This window comes from Cuculus canorus, chromosome 1 (assembly GCF_017976375.1).
Source record: "Cuculus canorus isolate bCucCan1 chromosome 1, bCucCan1.pri, whole genome shotgun sequence".
Taxonomy (NCBI): Eukaryota; Metazoa; Chordata; class Aves; order Cuculiformes; family Cuculidae; genus Cuculus; species Cuculus canorus.
In genome coordinates, this window is record NC_071401.1 from 180,877,623 (window position 1) to 180,899,412 (window position 21,790).

The window sequence follows — 21,790 nt, forward strand, 5'->3', positions numbered from 1 at the left end:
ATGTGCAGCTTTTACTTATCCTCTGCTGTTAAGTCAGCATAGAAACAAACCATGCTGAAGCTTCATGATAATCAGTTTTTGAGAACATGGTGTTATTTGAAATGTAGGAAGGTGTTAGACATCACAGTAATCCAAACTTGGCATGCTTTCACAGGAACTACCCAATCAAATGAAGTAGGGTTGGAAGAAGCCTGTAAAGATCTTCTCTGTCCCAGAGCAGAGTCACCACTCCTAACTGTTCCTGAAGATGCTTCTTAAACAGATCAAGTGACGAGGATTTTATAGTCTCTACACAATTTACTGTATTCCTCCACTATCCCTACCCCTGGAAAGTTTCTTTAAATTTAATTAAATCTCCCTGGATTCAGTTTAATCCTTTCTTGCTTCTCCCACACATGGAATACAATTAATTTGTTCCATGCAGAAATTTGCTGAATACTACTGTTGCTTTAGGGTTTTTTTTCCCCCCTGTTTTTATGACCAGACTTCTGCTATCCCATAGGTTGGATTTTCTCATCGTGACCATTATTGGTGCTCTTCTCTGGTCACTGGTCAGGTTGTTCACCTCTTTGAAACATGGTGCCCCAAGCTGGGTACAATTTGCAAGCTGAGTCTTTAGAAAGCTGAATGAACTGGAAAAAACAGTCGTCTATATAACATTTCTATTAATATGTTCCAATTTACTTCCATTGTGATAACATGACAGTATTGTTTTATATCTTTAGTATGTGTTTTTCATCATAGATCTATATATAAAAAATTTGAGATTTCTTTAAATTATGTCCTTGTAACAATTAAACATCACTAATTATATCTATTAAAAATATTTGAAAATAAACTTTAAATATATAATATCTAATGTGAAATCCAGCCATGAACTTTGTTCTTCTCTACTCATTATCAATTGGATATTTCATTTTGGTTTGGCAATTTGTTCTTCACATTTTGGCATTTGTTCTTCACATTTTATTTTACCTTTCTGTATTACCTAACAAAATTAATCAGTCCTCACGTCTATCCTCTCAGATTTTGGGTTCTACTCTAGGAATCTTGCTGTTGGCCAGAACAAAATGCTTGGGTGCATATTTCTTTTTATTTTATATCTGTCTCACCTTTTGGTTGGCATGTATCTTAATGATGATTTTAGTTAATCATTTGCTTAATAATCTGCATGCATATTTCATTGTCTTTAATTTATAAATTTCCCTTTCAGATTATCAGTTGAAGCTGCTGCCTTCTAACAGCATAATGTTATAATGCCTCTCTTGATACTATGTTTCTTTCCTCCCACATTTGCTCTGCATTTTGATTTTAGTACAAATGGAACCACTATTGCTTTCATTTGCATCAGTTCCTTTCTTATGTATTATAAAACTATCTATTCTTCCACCTAAACCAACACTACTTAGTTTCAGACTGCTTTCACTTTAAGTAGGCATCACAGCCAGTAAGAGAATATCTACAATGGATAGACTTGAAAGAAGGTTTGTTTTTTTTTAACCCAACTCCTTTCAAATCAAAGATACATACACACTTGTACAATATATACATAATATTATAAATACATATAGTAATTTTAAGGATCATTTTAATTTCTGGATTCACACATGGAATAGGTGTGGTGATTGTTCTTCTTTCCCCTGCATGCTTAAATAGTTTTTACCTATCTTCTACTTGATTTTCATGTGAAATAATTCATACCAGTTTTCATGTGGAAAACTTGTACATGCCACCATTGCCACATTCTGTTAATGCAAAACTAAGACACCAGCTCTTCCATTTAGCTATTATATGTCCCAGATTTCTGAAAATAATGCCACGTGGAAGAAAACAGCAGTGACCGGGCATTCATGAGCTTGTGGTGCTGGTATTTATTTGTGTGTGATGATTTTGTTTTCATTTAATTAATTCAGTTAGTCGCTGTGTAATGTAAGTAGTAGGAATGAAGTAGGATAGTGTGTTTACCAACGGAAAGTTAAGTTCAGACATGTGGGATGAAAGAAAGGAGATTGTCAGGTTGGCGCACGACTTTGATGCTGTGGGCTCCCATCTCTCCTAACCCTGACATTTGCATTCCTCAGGTGATCCAAGCCTTGGAGGTGGCATTTGGGTTTGCTGATGTGGACCGTGTTATGCATGGTCTGGTGTATATCCCTAATGACCAGTGCAGATTGATGTCTACAGGGAAGAGCCTTATTACTGCCATGATGAACTGAAACAAGCCATTATTAAGGGTGTTTTATTTCTGGTTCTTGGTCAGCCAAATAATGGGCAGGAAAAATGAGAGAGTTGTTTATGAAACATTGTTTAGTATCCGTTAAATTGGGTTATATAGTGAGAAGGTAAATTTGTTTTATAATATGAAATGTGTTAGCTGCTAAGTTATTAGAGCCCTGTATTTATTTAGCATCCTTCACATGGGGAAAAAGTAAGACACTAAAAAAAAAAAAATTGCCAAAACAATTAGAGTGAAAAAAATCTGGTAATTAACTATTATTTTTCACAAAACTAGTCTAATTACAAATCAGTCATGGTAAAATGAAAGGTCAATAACTACAGATGCATAATTTCTTCCTGATAGATTGCTGTTTGAAAATAGGTTTATGACAATTATGTGATTAATTTCCTTTTATTAAACAGCATTATGAGACTTCATGTTGCATTCATCAGTTTATTACTGTTACTTTTTCTCTTCAGTTGCAAATTAATCCTGGATCACATCAGGGCAAAACAGAAGCTCAGGTAGATTGAGGATCTATTCTTCTAGTATGGTTTGTGTCATAGGGAAGACCACAAGTCTGAATCACCCTCAGAGCCTCAGGATGCTGAAACTGGCAGTATCATCCTAAGAAAACAAAACAAAACAAAACACAACCAAACAAAAATACCCCAACAAAGTGCTTTTAGCCCAAGGAAATGAGGGCTAGATCTAGTGAAATTCTTGTGTGTCTAAGGTGAGGCACATGAGAAATTTGTACCTAAGTTAAACCGTCATCCAGAAGAGCTTTCCATACTCACCATCTAACCTTCAAAGTGCTCTGCCTTTTTGTCTTGGAATTCTGTAGGCATGAGCAGTCCATGTCCTGGGCAAATACAATATTTCCCTACCCTTGGAAAAGCTGTGCAGCCTGAGAATCCAGGAACTAGGAATTCATTAGCACAAATTCATGTAGCATCAATATAGTAAATGTTTTCAAGCATATTCAGTGTTTAATCATGCCCAACTGGGCTCAGTACCACACTCAGTGGCCACCACCACTTTCTGGGGAAACAGTTGAAGAAGGTCAGTTGTTTCTGTTCCCCTGTCTAGCAGGCCTGGTGGTAGGAGTACTTGGGACGGTAAAACAGTGTCCAAGGCTATTGCCTCTTCTTCTTGAGCATAATTAAGTTTCAAACATTTGGATCTCTTGCAGGTTGATCTCTTGCCTACTACTAGGCAAGGCTGCAGGGCACCCTGCAGTTTAGCTGCTGAAATTGTGCAATGTCACATCCAGGCTATCTGCAGCTGCTAATCTAGATGCAAAAGACAGGCACATCTTTTTTGTTTGAATATTTGCATACTTCGATGTTGGGTTAATTGAATGAGATTGTTCTTAGTGACCATCTAGATCTCTTAAGTAATATATTGACGAAGACGGGTTCCAACAGCTTTAGGTATCTGGTGTTTCATTTCTGCTCCTGTAGGAAAATCACTGTTCAGTCTACCACTCCCAAGTGAAGTCATGCTGTTTAGGTGGCTTGGATTTTAGTTACACACAGGTTTTCCTTGACATCGAGGGCTCTCCAGTGTGGCACATTGGTCCTCAGCCAACAGTGTTTATCTTCTTGGTGTAGCTTAGAGAAAAAGAGTGTTGTTCACTAAGGAAAATGAGGCTGTCTCGGGGTGCATGGAAGTTTATTTTTCCTGTCAAATCTCCTGGAGAGACTGCTGTTGGAAAGGAGTTGGATCATCTTAAATGCAATTTTCTTTGAATAGTGCTAAATGCTTTACTACTCCATTTGGAAAGATTATAAGCTGCCGTGCTGACTAGCTGCAATATTCATCAGAGAACTTTCTGGGAAAATACAGTCAGTGAGAGACAAAGGTTTGGCAGTAGCATCTGAGTGCTGTTAGGGAGCCTTGAACAGCGTTGGTTTTCAATCACCACCTTTCAAGAATCTCATAGAATTGTTGGTAATTCTGGGCTTCTTGTTCAGAGCCAGCTGGAGAATGGTCCTGTGGCAAGATGTAAAGGGGCAGAGATTCTCCTGAGGTGGTTTTATAATAAATGTAGCTGTGTAATCATTTGGTTAACTTGTTATTCAACCAGTGCACAGTAGTCTTTGGCCTTAAATCCAGCTTTGCATGTTGATAGGTTTTGGTTGCATAGTGCTACCAGTGAGATGACTCTCGTTTGACATATTCAGCCATTTGGAAGCATATTTTATGTTCAGGAACTTCTTTTATGTTCAGCAGAAACATTAGAGTATGCAGTCATTTGCAAAAATGAAAAACGGATTTCGGGGTGGAAAAAGGAAAGAATCTGGTTGTCTTCTGGCAAGTTTTTTTGGTTCTGGTTATCTGTAAAGTGTACACCTCTTGTCAGTGTAAATAGGGAGTGCCTGTATAAACATTCTTGCTTCGTCTGTTCCACATAATAGTTTCTTGTATCGTATTTCTTTTGACCTCACTATCTGAAACCAATTACAGGAGATCCATTTGGGCTGCATCTATTTTCATAAGAAGCCCAGGCAGCAGTGTTTTTCTCAGAGATGAATATCAACATCAAATATGCTTCTGAGTGCTTTGTTATTTATGTTTCAGAGAGATTTTGTAGCCTTCAGCTCTCAAGAATGTGTCACGCTGTGCTGTTTATACATTGACGATATTAATGGGCATAGATGTCATTTTTCATTTTAACGTCTCAAATGCAACAGGCGGATAGGTTAAACACTCCTGTTCTTAACAGAATGATATGAGTGACATCTGTTTCCTAAAAATATACATGTATTTACTTTTTAAACACTAAAGTAATGGGTTTACCTTGGTTTAGTGGCAGCTTTCACTTTATTAAAATGATAAAACTTCAAAAATCATTTTAAGATATGCTTAAAATAAATATAAGGATTTAGAATACAAAATAAAAGCAAGTTGTATCTCATAGTATTATGCCAACAAATGCAAAATCTGGTGCAATTTATCAATTTTAATAGGGTGAGTTATATGCAATTAATTTCATTTTTGTTCTGCTTATGTTTTAGCTATGCCAAAGCTGCAGAGTAAATATTAAGAAGTAGTGTTCCCAATAAATGTTTTATTAGAAGGCACAGTGAGTTCTGGAAACCATATGCATGGATTTCCTGCTTATACAGCCATTACTTAAAGCATTATAATGATTTTCATTTGCATTATTAAAATAATTTTCTAATCCTCAGTTCTTTTTATCGCTTCTGCGTACATTGACTTTTTTGTATAGTTTTACTTATTTAGATAACTTAATTAAGGAAAAGTGCCTTCTAAATTTGCAACAAATGTTATTGGAAACTGGATACGATTTTGACTGCCTTAGAATCTGTTCTTGCTGCAGTTAACTTGAGGCAGTACTCAACATAATTTTGTCAGATCTCCCAGATTTATAAAAGTCTGTTAGTTTGTCTTTATGGAACTGTTTTTAGACAGAGGTAATATCAGATTAGTTCACAGAAATTTATAAATGATACGTCAGATGGGTGTTTATTTGAACTGTACTTGTTAAACTGTGAAGTTTGAAAGACACCTTCAAGTTGTCAATTTGTTTTGCAAAGATTTAATAGCAGCAAATTAATTGGTAGAACTGAATGTTTTATAGTCTCATAATCTTCACTTATGAATAATGTCAGTAATAATCCTTTGAAATTAACAATGTGTTTCTGGGAGGTTGTTTACTGAGTAGCAGAACCTAAAGTTAAGCAGCACACTGGGAGGGAAAAAGTACCACATGAGAAGTGCTGTAAGAACAAAGGCTGACAGTGATTTCTCCTTATGAGTTTTAAATCATCTCTGATCTCTTGAAATTGTTTTCTGTTCTACTTCTATCTCCTGTGTTTACAATAATCTAAACTGCCACAATAAGATCACTGAAGTATTCAGGTAGTCATCATTTATAAGACATTCTGTATTAAAAGATGAGCCTTTACTCCTTTAAAGATATCCCAACCAGCACATATGAATCAAAATAGTTTAAGTAGTAGAGCCTTTTATGCAAACATTTCCTGTTGTGCTGCCTTGCTTTTTCATAAAGTGTGACTCTTTTTGTAGTTAATGGTAGGAAGTCATGCTTTCCTAGGCTGATTCCACAGGAGTATGCTAGCGACAATTTGAAATGATACTATCTAGCTTAAATCTAAGCTGCAACATACTGCAATTCTCTAATTTTCAAGTACTATAAACGTACGGCTTTACCAGGTGCATGCTAGCTTATTTTATTGTATTGACGTGAGATGACTTTGCTGCTAAGCGAGATGAGGACACCGAAACAACTCCCAGAGTGTTCCAATTATTTGCAGGTATACATCAGCATGATACTACTACAATTTCTTTTCCAGATAAAGGCTGTGTAATGAATTTTCTGCAACTGCAACAAATTAGTTTTTTAAAAAATCATAGTCTGTATGTTTTTTTCCCGTTTAACTCTGAATCTCTTCTCTGGTTCTTGTAGCGGTATCATCCTGAGCAGGGAGATAGTTTCCTGTACAGTCTCCCATGAATTCAGGAGTGCAATAGTTCTCTTGCTCCCATTCAGGTTTCCCTTTTGGAGACCTCTAAAGGTTGGGAAGTATTATGAATTCACTATGGATCTGTTCATGCATTCAATCCATGTTTTATGCCTAAACCACCACAAGATATTGGGACCAAATCCTGGTGCCCCTGAAATCAACAGCTATATTTATCTCTGATCTCAGACAGAGCAGGATTGTCCTTTAGAATCTGCTCAAGAACTGTGAGTGCAAAGGAGATTATGCTATTCACATAAGAAACAGGGCATCCAGTGGTTCCTTGGTAACAAAATATTTCAAGTGCACTTTGAAATATGTTAACTTTTATTTATTTTTGGCAGAGAGAAGCTGGCTCTGTGTGTCTCGTTGCTTAGGTTCAGAGGAATGCATAGTCTTTGTAAAGCTGACCTGTAATTACTTGAGAATTTGATGAAACAATATGGGGATTGTTGTGGGAATGTCTCCAAATGTTAAAAGTCTGCTCTGCAAACTTTGTACCAGAGCCTTCTATGGGGAGACGAATCAATGTTGTTAGGAGATGGTGCTAGTGCATTCAGTTTGTTTACTTTGGTTTTCTGTGTCTGCCTGCCTTCTCAGAAAACTTGCTTGGAGCCAGACTATAGCAGCCCTCTCTCTGTCTTTTCATAATTGATCAGGGGATGACTGCCTTCCCTGAGGGTTAAGACGTGGCAACTTTTTCTGTTTGCTCAGCATCTCAATGCAGTAGTTCAAACATTGTTCACACCAGCTGGCAGTGTAATGCCATATGCACATCTTGTCAAAGCAACTGTTGTCATGGATACTAGAAACTATCTTAAAAACCAGCTCATTTGAGTCTAATCAAAATTGTACCTTTCTCTATCGGTTGAGAATCTTTATTATTTTAGGGAACATTGATCAAATGGCATTTATTGCAATATGTTCTATCTACAGTATGTTTTAATAACATCGCTAATAGCATCATGTATTTTAAAGCTGTAACTGCTATTTACTGATTTTTTTTCAAGAGAGGAGAAAATACAATTCTCCAGGTAGTTTCAGTGAAAATGTTTTTAATAGGTTTGGGTTGTTTTTTTTTTTCATTTCTTAATAATAACACTTTATTACACTTGGCATTATAAAAATAATTTTATAGGGAAAAATAATTTAGATTAGCCTTCTTCGGGTAAGTGGAATGTTTGTTTACATTTTGTATGTTTAACTGTATTTTGCTGAGTTGGAATGAAAGCATAAAGTAAATGAAAACATTTTCTATTTTGATTGGGAAACTGTCATCCCCGAGCCTGATCTGGTTGGTTGAGTAGTAATTTCTTTGTTCTGTGATTTTCCTAAGAATGCAAATGAAACCCACTCATTTTTATTTGGCATTAAAACTGCACTTTTTTTGTCAAAGGAGAGGTTTCTCCTTGAACTGTAAGTACAAAAAGTGTTTTTAATCTTCAATGAATATCCTTATTAATTCACTTTCAAGATAATCTGATGTTGATTTGTCAAATTTAATTACAGCTTCCGGTAACACTTGAAGTCTACTTGCTTTTGCTTCAAAATTGTGATATGGAAATGCAAATTGAATGATAATTTGCAAGGGAGTGGGCATTTTAGTGGAATACTCAAAGACAAGTTCCTTGTGGAAATGAGGCTATTGATGCAGTTTATGATTTTTCCTCTTCAAGCACTTTAAACAAATTAACTTTATTTCCTGCAGGATTTCATGTACATCCACAAATTCTAGTGAAGTCCTATATATGTAGTTTCAGATGATTTTTTTAATAATTTAAGAAAAAAACAAACTGAAGTCTGAAATTGAGCAAATGCAAGTCAAATAGGAGGAGATTTTATTTGTTCAGTTGGACTTTTACCTAGCATTAGCAATGAGTAACTCATCTCTTTCTAGGAACTGAGGGAAATTATTTACTTTTTTTTTTTTTTTTTTTTTTTTCCTTTTAGGCACTCCAGGCAGCAAGGCAGCTGCTTTTACAGCAACAGACAAGTGGACTGAAATCTCCTAAGGGCAGTGACAAACAGAGACCACTGCAGGTTAGTAAAGCATCCTTAATTTTGAGGCCTTACTCTCAAGAAAAAGTTCTGTGCTTGCTCACACGTGAGGGATGTATGTGGATGCTTGTACTGTGATGCCATGTATATGCGTGTACTCACATACAGGAGGTTACGGGCTTGCGTGCTGGTGACTTCTCATGCACAGAGACCTTTCACTGTAAGATACAAAAGCCTTTTGTTGTGGTAGATGCTTCAAAGGTCTGAATTCAGTAGCTATGGTATAAATTAATACTTTATAGACATGTTGCAAAATTTGTATGTGAATTTTATATATACAGGGGTTAAACTGTAAAAATGACTGGGTTAAGAATAAGGGTAGAACAGTATCCAGAAAGAAGTTAATGAACTAACTCATCATTGCTATGTCTGAGGGACAAATGGAGAAGCCTTTGGATACTTTCAACAGAACTGCATGGAATTATAAGAGCTGCCTCTGCCATTTTAGAAAAACCTGTCATAGAATTCCACCTGGATGCTGTTGGGCTTCAGATTGTGTTTAGGTGAACAGGAGTTCTGTTATTGAATAATTATTTCAAATGCATTATTAGTAAAACTACAGACAGTGTTCTAGTCTTGAAGAATTTTTTCTGAGTTTGAGTTTTTTTGAGGTTTTAGTTCATTTGTTGCATTAATTCAGAGTTCTGTATGAAATTGCGTTCTGCTGACAAAAATGGTTCTCTCATTGTATATAGGCCAAATAATAGTCTCTAACTGCTGAATTACAGTCTACTGCAGACAAAAGATTTACATGAGAGACAATTTTATTTTGTTCAGGAAATAAAAATGTTTAAGTCCTACCGTTCTTTTCCTCACGTCTGTTTTTCTGGATGAGTCTTTATCCTGTTGGAACTTTCCCTGTTTTCTGATGGAATAGGACATTTTAATCTCATTTTTGTCATGCATAATGTAGGATCCCAGACACCAGAATTTATCTTTTTCTCCACCAGTGAAATGTTGTGAAATTTGAACACTTGTGCAATTTTTGTATGTAATTCATGTTGTCTCCTTTTCTTTGTGAAACTTTGTGCAGCAATGTTGAGCACAGCAAACAGTTCCACATTCCACATCAACTCTCTTCAAATATACTTTAAAAGTTGATTTTATTTGCTCAGAACAAAACAAGAACTTAGGGAAATGAATAAAGAAAATGGAAAAAAAGAAAACATGTCAAGTTGGCAATCTTCCATGCTGTAGTTGTAGTCCATTCCAGAGGCATAGGAGTCCTGGGACCATCTCAGCTTTCCCGTCTTCACCTTTGACTTTGCTGAGTATTAAATGTCTTCTAGGCTGAACTCACAGAAGAAGAGTAGTTGTAAAGGCAGCAGCTTATGAGCTGCATAGGGGTTTTTAAGACTTTGGAAGCAGAATGGGTGATCTTGAAGGCTTGAATCATGGAGATGATTGACTTAATGAATGTTGTGAAAGTCTATTCTGCCAGCTCCTTACGCTCAAAGATTACATGGGCTGTACTAGGAGTGCACCAGGTCTGTCTAGCCCTTATGTCCTGTCTCTAAACTGGCCAACACCAGATGCTAAGGGAAGTATGCGAAACAGGCCAAAATAGTCATATTTTCACAGTATATGTTTCCCAGTGAAGTTAACTTACTTTAATCCTCCAACTTGTAAACTGGTGCAGTTCAGGAGCTATTGGCTTCTCTATTCATATTCTTCGCCCATTCATAAACCCTCTTTTCGAAGAGATGTGGGGATGCATTCTTTGTGGTGGGCATTGATGAAAGAAGGGAAAACCATGTTCAGAGATCAAGACAGTCGTGCACGTAACCTAGAGGATGATGAGATGAAGAGTGGAAGTATTGTACTTTCCTGCTCCCAAAGCACTAACCCTGGCCTGATGCCTTTTAAAGGCCGTGGAGTGGTATATTAGAGACATCCTGTGTTGTGTGCTTGCCAGGAAGAGGCAGTGCCTCATGAGTCACACTTGTGAGGCAGGAAGAAAAAAAGGAAACAAGTTTTATTTTCAAAATTGTTACATGCTGCCTAAAGCCAAGATTATTGCTTATGTTTCCAGCTTTTGCTTACATGATGAGTACATGCACAGTGCCTCCTATTAGCCTTAGACACTTCATTTGGTTCATTTTTAAATTAGAGGAAAGTGGAATTTGCTCCCAGACTTTGGTTTATGTCTCAGATACCATGTAAATTTAGGTATGAGCACAAACTCTATTTTAATTTTCTTCTTTAGTGAAAGGGATATAAAACGGTTTGGAAAATGAGTCCTTGGAGCTTTTTTATTTCTGTCTTTTACTGTTACTACAGAGTTGTTCATTGTTCGTTATGTAGTGGGAATTCACATTTTGAGCATCATGATGCCTGTTTGACCAAATACTGTAACACAGGTCATAAAATTGTACAGTATTATTATTTTATTATGCCAGATTTAATAGTAACTTTAGCCAAAATGTCCTAGCAGTAGGAATTGCTAAATATGTATCAGCAGTTTGAGATTTATAAGACAAAATTGTTTGTGCTTGTGTTTGTGCTCAGGGAAACAGACTTCTCTCAATATTGTAAAATACTTTACTATTAGCATATTTCTAATGTCCTTGAATTTTAGAGGACTTTACTAATCTGGCAAGTGGAGGTATGTTAGAACTGATTTATATATCTTGTAAAAACCTAATAAAACTTTTAAAAGTAACTCACACATCTGTAGGCAAATGTGAGTGTTAGGTAAGCCTTGCCATTGCATCTCTCATGTGCTCCATATTCTCATGTAAACTTCTGTTGTGCTGCATGCCAAGGATGGAAAAAAATGGATTCATTTTAGAGGCCATCTTTTTGTAATTAATGGATATTTGGGGGAAAGTAGCATATGGTGGTTTTATGTATATTGTCTCTGTTATTCCGTAATACATCAAGTATTTTAGTGACTCACAGCACCTACTAGCTAATCAACAAGTTGAAAGCTTACTGAAGAATCCTTCAAATTTGTGTCCTCAACTTTGTAAAAACAGTGTGTTGGGTAAGTCATCAATTTCTACTGTGCTTTATAGAGTTGATGGGTTTAGAGAACACTGGAATTTTCCTAGAAGACTTTGAGTGTCTTTTGTATCCTTCTCATTTACCACTAGCAATGTGACCTTTTGTGACAAAGGAATACTGTGTCGGAAAAATGTTTTTGGTTTAGCTTTTAATGCAAAAGTTACCCTTATCTAGTAGTTATCTTATATTTTCAGGGAGAAGAGGTTTATATATAGATTGTGAGTGAATATCTGCAAGAATTACAGTTTTATATAGACTCTTATCTTCATCTACTATTACTTCCTGATTTACATTTTTCTGGGTTTCAGACTGCAGATGGCATAACCATTAGCATGTCTTATGCAAAAGAGAAGGAGAAAAATATCCCATCTGACAAGCTTGAGTACCAATTGTAGCAGTGATTTTACTTTCATGTATAGATATCCGAATAAATGTATTTGAAAGATGTTTATATATGCCATTCATTATACTGATGCACCAATTGAATGGATCCAATCAGTACATACATTGATTAATGACATATTGCAGAATAGCTAAGGAGGGCTTGTGATGATTGTTGAGGATAATGTTAACCTGCATATGATGAGATAATAGCATTTACTTTCTTATTGTGCATCCTGGAAAACATATTGCAGTAGTAAGGCTAAGATTGCTGTAGTATTGTTTTTTGTTTCAGAATATTTTCCTTTTCTTGAGAAGCTGTGATTGTGGTAACCCATGATGAAGAGAGCTGATTGCTTTCATGGATTTCACTCCCTATCACCATGTTTCCATAGTAGGCATAACAGGGAAAATGTCTCTGTGGCTCTTGGAACCCGTAGATCATTCTCTTATGGCAGAAAGTCCTTATGACAACCTGAGTTTTGAAACTGGCAGCTTTATGGGTCTTGTTACACTTATGGTTATAGCCAGACTTGTGGTTCTTCAAGAACTGTGAAGAGCACAAGCATAACCAAAAGGTAGACACTGTGTTTGCTGCCATTGGTATGTGTTTGCTGCCATTGGTGTGTGTTTGCGTACAGCATTGCAATTATTTTCTTTCCAAGGAGGCAAATTTCAGTGCTTAGACTAATCTGTCCATAATGCATGTACTATTGTTGGCTGCACAGCACAGTAATTTGGGCAGCTAGTTGTAATTTTATTTGTTTGCTCTAAGAGCTATGAATGGCCTCACTACTTCTATTCCTCTAATGTCTCTAAAGAAGTAGTTTATTTTCATAAAGTCAGACTTAGAACTTTATCTTGATTACAATAAACAGGTAATTTTCTTCAGTCCCATAAGTTAATATATCTACAGAGAACTGGTTAGTTGTTTTTTTCCTTCTTGCTGAGGGATTCGTTGTTTTGACATCAGTACTAATGCATTCTGTATTAGGATGGTGTGTCAGGAAATCATGACTCCTGGAATCAAAGGGTTAAGCTCAGTGTGTACCAAGCCTGTTGTATAAATATCATGCTGTATGGGGTGTTGAGTTGTTAAGGTAAGCTTTGTTTATTTAGCATGAGCACTTCACTGATGTGTAATCATTTGATAAAATTTAGAAAAAGTATACTTTTAAGTTTAATTAGTATTTACTGCATTAGTGCGTAGTATCAGAAAAAAAAAACCTTTTTTTTAAAGATATGCAAAATGCAAAAATTTAGCATGGAAATTTAGCATGAAGAGATATTCATAGTCTCTTTTAACCTGCACTCCTTGCTTTACTCTCTCCTAGTTTGGTCATCTCCCTTTGGATCTTCGTATGGGTCTGAATTTAAAATTCATTGCACATAATAAATAAGCAAGCATATCATTAATATTGTAACTTTTAGTTATTTTTTTTAAACATACAGAAGGAGCTGTTACGAGATAAGAAATTGGGAATATGGGGAAAAAGAAGCAAACCCACTGCTTTTAAATTATATCCTCTGACTTAATGCACACTGACTGCAACCATACATGTGTAAAGTCAGTAAAAATGTTGCCAGTTTAAAACCAAAAAAAGAATGCTATGAATGTAACTTACAAAGACTTTTCTTTGCATCACATTCAACAAAAAATAGAAACAAATCTTAACTGGTCTAAAAGTGTCTTTCTGAAAACGGTATGTTACATATTTATATTTATCCAGTGCATGCCGCTAAGTGTAGGAAGTAGGAGGATTATGTACATGCTATAAAAGCACTGATTTAGAGAGAGGCAAATGCTTAATATGTAAGTGTAAGAGGAGAGTGGTGATAAATAGTCTTTTTTCCTCTTGAGTATAATTCTGGAGGAAATGTGTGGCCTACATATAAGCAAACATTGAGGCTTGGAGTAAATTAAATTTGGAAGGTGGCTGCTGGAAAATCATAAGTCCCATTTTCCCTTGTAAGCCTGTTAGAAGGAGTATGCAGTTATCCTCTAAGGTACAGAAATCTGCATCAGTGATACCCACTCTGAAGACAACAATAACCCCAAGTGATGGAGAGGAGGCAAGAAGTTATTTTTAGGTAAGACGTGTAGGGGAGGGAAAGGAGAAATAGCCATGTTCAAGCTTTCATGGTGGAGGAAACAGGAGTTCCATTTAAGGTAGAGGGTTAAATACACTAATAATAAAAAAAAAAAAAAAAAAAAAAAAAAAAAGATGGACATATTTCACTGATTTACAGTGGAAGTGTCTGTGTAACGAACTTGCTGGGTGGTCCTTATTTATATAGATATAAGTCTGCTCCAAAGGCTTGTGTCCTGTCGATGACAACCTCTTCTACTCATGAAAACCCCTTTTCTGCATCATGTCATAGGGACATCTATATAGAAAGTGGCATTAGTGAGTACGGTTTCCATTTCAATTTTAAGTAAATATCTGTCACATTGAGATATTATTGATAAAGCAGATATCTGTGATTTTAAGGCACATAAAATAGTAAAGCTAACCTTATAGATCATCTTCGTAACATGGAGAAAAATGTTTACTAGCAGCCTTCTAATGGAAGTTATTCCATAATGGGTTCATCTGTATCTAACTGAAAAGAGGAATAAACTAGCTGGTGCAGAGATCACATCTTTATCCTGAAAATATTGTTGCATTATTATAGAATATTTTGGTCACAGAGGGAAGAAAAATTATGCAAGTTCTATTTGCAGGTATTGAATATTCAGAATACTAATTAAGATTACTATGTGATTAGGGATTTCAGGAGGCATTTTAATGTTAAACATATGTCTGTGCAGCAATCTGATGTGTCACTCCGTTACTGTGACTGTTAGAGTATCATTTGTCACCTACATCATTATTGCGTCTTTCCTCATTTCTCTCTTGTTTCTGGTACTTCCAGAGAACTGGGGGGACAGGGGAGAAGACACAGTCCAGTTCTTCACTAAGATTTGTAAGAGAGAGTGCCTAAGTCTTTTCACAGCAGCTTTTACAGAGCAGACCAGCAGACTCGTCTTTCCCTCGTGATAGAAATGCAGCCTGTCTCGTACCAGGGATATTGCCATGCATGGAATGGATGGACTGGTTTTTGTATTCTGAAATGCAGGAGTCTCCGAACGCTACAGAGAAGTTTATTTGCCTTGCTTTAGCAGCTGGAAAACTCTGTCCCCCTGCAAGCCCTCCAGGTGCAGCCAGCGTGCGCTTCACAATTGCTCCTCTTAGGGTACATGAGTAGTTCCTCTGTGGTGGTGGGAGGTGTAGGTTGCCTTGAACCACTTCTCCAGGCTCTTGCAATGGCTTGGATCAGCCTGATTCTTACCAGCTGGCTCATTGCCCAGAAAAGCTTGTGAAGAACTGAGAGGGAATGTGTGAATGGTTCCCGCTCAGTGTGCTGCTCTATTAAAGGGTCTGCTCCCAGGCAGGGCCCTAATTACACCAGTTTAGGATCACACCACTCAAACAAGGCTCTCCTGATACTCTTGAATTTAAAAAATACATTAGTGTACCTTGATTTAGAAATTACTAAGGAAAAGAAACTGAACAAAATATTCTGTGAACCCTCTAAATGGGCGCAGAATTTTAAAAACTATTTCTAGTTTTGTTACTATTAAGGAAAGACTCTTTTTTTACCAGAAAGGTTTTCATTTTGTCAAGCAATCACAAAACTCACAAAAATTTTTCTACCAAGATCCAAAGTTCTTTGACTAAGTAATGAAAAATCTTTGGTTAACAGTACTAAGTGCCCCTTCCCGTGTGAAAATCCAGTCTCCCTGCATAGCCATTGCAGACATTCCTTGTGCACATTACTTCTTTTTTTTGCTGATTAATTGTACTTTGTGAATTGAATACTTGTCTTGAAATTTCCTAATCATTAGACATTATTTTGTTGTTTGTGTGTTAGATGTGCTGTTGCTTTACCGAGCAGGAGGACTTTACTGGGGATGTGGGGAGCATTCTGATCAGGAATCTGAATGTATGCCAAGATCAACATAGGTGTTAATTGTAGTTTACCTTCACTCGTGTTGTGTACATGTAAAATTGAATTAGAATCTATTAAAATTATCCAGATGGTCAGGCATAAATATTCTACAGTAATGCTACAGGCAAAAAAAGCATGTGAGCATGTGTGCTGCTGAAAAAGCAGTCATGCAGTGGAGTGGAAAAGCACATCCCCCCCATCCCGCTGGGAAAGGGAGTTGTCCGACAATTGCCACTTTCATGTCTTAGGTCTTTTATGCCATCTTACGCTTTTCATATAGTTTTCTTGAGACAGACAGATGAGGGTGTTGTGAAATAGAATTAATGGTGAAAAATTTACTAAACACTACTTCAGTGCTTTACTACTTCATTATGTGAAGCTTTGAAAAGCAATTGTACTATAATAATATGTACAAAGGAAACTGTATGGTGTGCCGACAATATCAATATGCTTCAAGGATCTTACTGAGAAACTGAAGTATAAATGAAGAAAGAGATTTTCCCCTAAGTGTTCACAGTAAATCCATTTATTCAAAAAATGTGCTTTCAGTTGTATAGCAAAGACAGCCTGTTGAAGAAAACTAATACGGTAACCCAACATATCAGAAGATAATATTAAAATCAACTCTGTACTCATAGAAGAAGTAATTTCCAAATTGATGCGCCTGTAATTTAGTACATAGATAACTATGGACTTGATGCTTCAGGAAGTCAAATTACCGAATTAAAGGAAAATAATTCCCAATATAACTCCTGAACTTATACACAGGACAGTGTTTGTGTTTCAAGAAAAGTTTAGGATACCATGGAGAACCTCAGTTTGAGGACATAGTCTCCGAAGTGGAAACAGTAATGCAAATTCAGAGACAAATGATGACTGATGTTTGCCTGTACAAAAAAATGTCTCTCAATTTGAAAGAGTTGAACCCATACTCTGGGTGAGGAGGAAAAAATGCCTGACTATAACCCTGCCATAACAACAGGGGCCATGTAGTTGACCCATGGAAAAGAAAAAAGGAGGATACAGTTCACAAGAGAGTTGGACTGTTTTACAAGATAGATATCTTTCAAGAATGTAATTAAGAAAGTAAACTCTGATAAATTTTAGAAAGTACAACAAAGTACAAGGTCACGTGTTTAAGATCTTAGAAAAATGTCTTCCTCAAGCTTATGTCCATCATCTAAAATAAAAAAAAAGGAAGAGAGAAACTCAGTGAATTGGTCGCTGTATAACTGTGAAACAGCAAGACTCAGGATTCTACTGCTGATGCCCTGGATTTGGATGAGGTGAAGGTATCCCATCGTTTTGACTATGGCTGATAGGTTAGCATGTTTGCTGTATATGTACAGCAGCTCTGTAAATTCTGTATACGTTTTTATGATACACAGGTCCAAGAAGGTTTGATTCAGACTAGTTGCGCAGGAAGACATTAATTCTAAAATTAATTTGCTTTTCTCAACAATAAATACAGTGGAAAAAAAAAGATGCAGATTTATTTTTTAAACCCCAAAATTTTAAATACTTTTTCTTTGAAAAATGCCCACCTTCATAATATTTCAGAGTATTTATAGTATTGAGGCAATTGTCTCATAGTATCTGACAGTAAAGTGAATTAGTCTAACAGCACACTTGTGAGATTGGTATTATTGCAATCATTTTAGGGCCTGGCATATAATATGACCCAATAAGTCTCAGAGCCAAGACTAGGAGAGGGGGCTCTTTTCCACATTGAGAAAAGTCATACTCGTATTGCATCTTACAAAATAGTTTAGTCTAGGAGAATGTTTGTTTTGGGTGAAGAATACTTGCATAGAGTTCTTTGAGTGAATATTTAATCATCATAATTGGACCAGGGTGGTACAGTTTGTATCGTAATATTCCAACCATACCTCTATGAACAAATAGTTATAACCTTGTGTATGTTAGGATGATATTTTTATTTTTCATACTTTTAAAATATTTTATTATTCTTACCATTGTAGTTATGAAAGCTTTGTGTAACAGATTTGGGTCTTCTTATATTGATGAATGTACAGAATTTTAAGATGAATCAGATTTCCAATGTGTGTACAGTGCATTCTGACAACACTAACAGAATGCAAGAAGGGAAAAAGAACTGCAGAGAAAGAGACATGCATCATTGACATACCCATTGAAGTGGGACTGAACAGCAGGCAGCAAGTTTATACTCATACATCTTTGAGCGTATTTCATTCCCAACTGTGTGAGCACAAGGTATAGGTATACATTATTTACGCTTTTCAGCGAATACCAAAATCCATTGGCTCAAGTTTTTAATAATAAGGAGATACGAGCTGTACAGATCCCAAGATATCACTGCTCTTTTGTCATCCCTCCACCTCTTCTACTCCACTTTTATGTTTTATGGCTGCAGTTACCTTTTAGCTACAGTTACAAGTGCCGAGAGTGCATAAGATCTAATTGTTCCCTTGTAGTTCGAAGGCTAAAAGACAAGAAATTAACCTAGAACTATGATGTAGGTCTCTGAGCTCTGGAACAGATCTGAGCTGTAGATATTATGGATGCTAAACATTTAAATTGGCTCAAAAATCAAGTGAACAAATTAATGGAAGAAAAACCTATCTGTACAAAATGTTCTTCATTTTCATACTCTATAAAGCCTCAAATGATGGGATGCAGGGGGTGGCCTGGAAAAGTGTTGCTAAGTCCATATGCCATCATGCTTGTTTACTCCTCTCTGGATGCCAAGTACTGACCACCGTTAGAGGCATCCCGTTAGGCTAAATGATCATTTGGTCTAATTCAGTGGGGCATTTTCTGTCTTTTTAATCAACATCTAGAAACCAACATATTTTCCTTCTGAAGATTCGCCATCCAAATGAACTTGACTTTCCTCTAAGAAAAGTTTGGTTCCACTAGCAAACTTCAAAGTTTACAAATTATAGTCCATTGGATTTCTCACAACTGTTTTAATCATGCTTTGAAGAAGAAAAACTCTAAAAATACCTAACTTTTCTCAGTCCAACCTCTTAAGAAACACTTCTCTTTGTGACACAACACTGGTATCAGGGCAATGTAGTATGCATTTCACCAGCCATTGTGGTAGAAAGATTGGATTAATCTAATTGAGCTCAAGCAAAGTAGTTGTTTCCTCAAGCAATTCCAAGCTAACTAGCCACTTGCCAACATGACAGAGTCAATCAGATGCTCGTTGTGTTGTAATCTGAAAGTGATCCTAAAGGAGCCTTCTGATGGAGAAAGAATGTATCTGAGTTGCATTGGGAGCAGCTGTCTGGCTCCTCCGTAAGTTCATAGCTATGTTCTTGCTTCAGATATGCAGGCAATGAAGCACAGATCTTTAGATTCCTGGTTACTTATACAGGACTGTGATGTCTTTCCTGTTGTATGGGAAAAAGATCTTCCTAATTTTGTGTCTTCAATTCCCATTCAAATAAACCACAGTCAATAAAAAAGAGAATAAGAAACTGCGTCTGCCCTCTGTAGGACTGAAGAGAGCATTTAATAGAACCTCAACACATTTTTTTAAGTTAGTTGCATTCTTTTCATATATCATTCTATCATTTATCATTAAGTTAATGAAAACAGCCGTGAAACACAGTCTTAAGGTTAGTTATAAAGGCTAATTATGACTTTACTATATTGTATAACCCACATCTAATCTTATATAAGATGCTGCTATGCAAAGAGGCAAAAGAAAAGTCTAAGTTGTTGACTGTCGTGTTCTGAAACAAGGTAAATTTCAGTGTTGTAGAAAGTTGAGTAAATCTAAACTAAAAGAACATAACAAGGAATGACATAATGCCAGAACACAGACCCAGCTTTTTATTTAATTTTAAAAGTTTTACAGAAATTACTCATAGCATAAATATTGCATTTCTTAAAATAAATGAATTGCAGTAAATACAGTAGTCATAATTAATGTTTAAGAAAACATGAGTTTCTTTCTAACCAATGCAATTAGTAACTTTACAAGTTGTATGAGTTGCAAAATGTTTGTTGATCATGATTACCTACCAGAAAGGAAAATAGTCACTGAGACAAGTGTGCATTTGGAGTTCTCTAGTTCATTTTTATACTCAATCCAGTGATTCATGCCTGTATGCAAAATGTAGCTGTCCCTAACTTAAAAGCTATTTTTCTTTAAATTTAAAGTAAATTTCCATGAAATTACAATGAATGGTTCATTTAGGAGTTACAGAAATTGAATAGACGTATTCAGGTTTCCTTATGATGACGGAACAGAGAATAATCCAACAATACACAGTTAGCACTGCAAGCCCCTGCAGTCCAATAAAGTCAGTAATGGCAAGGGTTACTGGTATACTGCCTACGTGCAATGTTGACTCAACCAACATAAGGGACTGTGTTTAATTCCATAAGCAATAGCACTAGATAGTCATTGTCTGGTATTTGTGGCTTAAGTTATACCTCAGAACTTCAATTGTGAGTCAGTGTAGTTTATTATGGTCCCTACATTGTCCTTGTACTGTATATATGTTTCTTTGATCCAGATGCTCAGTCTTTTTCCAGCAGCTTGCTGAGGTGTCAGTAGTTGCACACTATTAAGGAATATAAGGTTGCTTTCAGGTAAAAACTCAGCAATGATTAAGACACCAGTTGAATTACCAGTATGAGTTGTCTTCTTTTCTGAAGATGACTGTTTTAGAGGGTGTTGCCTCACTGCTGGGGTGCCCTGCCTAAGACGTGGTTATTTGATTCTGTCTGTATGTCATCCCAGGAAAGAAGAGGGAAGGAATGAAGCAGAAAGGCACTCTAAAATCTCAAATATTTATTTCACATCCAGTTGAGACTTTTTTGTTGCAGTTAAGATACTCTTTGTCTGTTTCTGGGTATACTGTGTTGCCAACTAAAATATCAGGTATATATTTAAAAGATGATTATTCAGTGTAAAAGTAGAACTTCCACATGTTTGATCTCACTGAGAACAATTGCATCCCATCTGAACAAAAAAGTTGTACGAGGCGGCGGTGGGCATTAAAAAATGTTTCACATTTCCTTTTTCCTAGGACCAGTGTCTATGTTTCTACTCTGAGAGATCCAAGAGAGAAAAAAATGCTTTATAAGGCTATGATAAAATAGCTCACCTTAAGCATAAGACATACATAAAAGCTTAGGGTATGATCTTACTCCTTGGGGGCAATTTATGATTTACATATGTAGTTCCCAGGGTCTTCCCTCATGCCCTTTTTTGAGATTGGAATAACATTAGCATCTCTTACACTGAGGCTAATTTTACATAAAAGATTGTGATAATTCTTCCAATGATCAAATCTTCCTAGTACGGGCATCTGTCCTCCTCTTCCTTTGATGAGAGTGTTTATCTTTGTAAAAAATGTAAAGGGAACCGAAGACCTCATGAGAAAGAATGGCTGCTTTCATAACTCCCATGAAAAAGGGTGCATATGGAAACTCCATAGCAATTGCTTTCAAGTATTTTCTGAGTTTTAAAATGACAGAACAACTTTGCATTTGGGATGAGGGTGTGTAAACAAATTGATGTAGGTATCATGTTGCATTATTTGATGTATGTGTCATGGTTTTTAATCTAACACTAAAAGATTCTCAATATGTTGGGCATGTTATCTACCTTCTACAT

The 21,790-nt window shown here is 36.2% G+C and overlaps 1 protein-coding gene across 14 annotated transcripts in view; it reads left to right on the forward strand.

Moving 5' to 3' along the window:
• Positions 1–21,790, forward strand: part of FOXP2 (forkhead box P2) — a 417,066-nt gene that overhangs the window by 289,417 nt on the left and 105,859 nt on the right. For 13 of the 14 annotated variants that reach the window (XM_054072236.1, XM_054072282.1, XM_054072226.1 and 10 more), the window contains one exon: positions 8,683–8,772. In XM_054072236.1, the coding sequence (XP_053928211.1) occupies positions 8,683–8,772 (90 nt within the window). Of the gene's footprint in view, positions 1–8,682; positions 8,773–21,790 lie in introns of those variants that run through there. The other variant, XM_054072273.1, reaches the window with a different exon arrangement.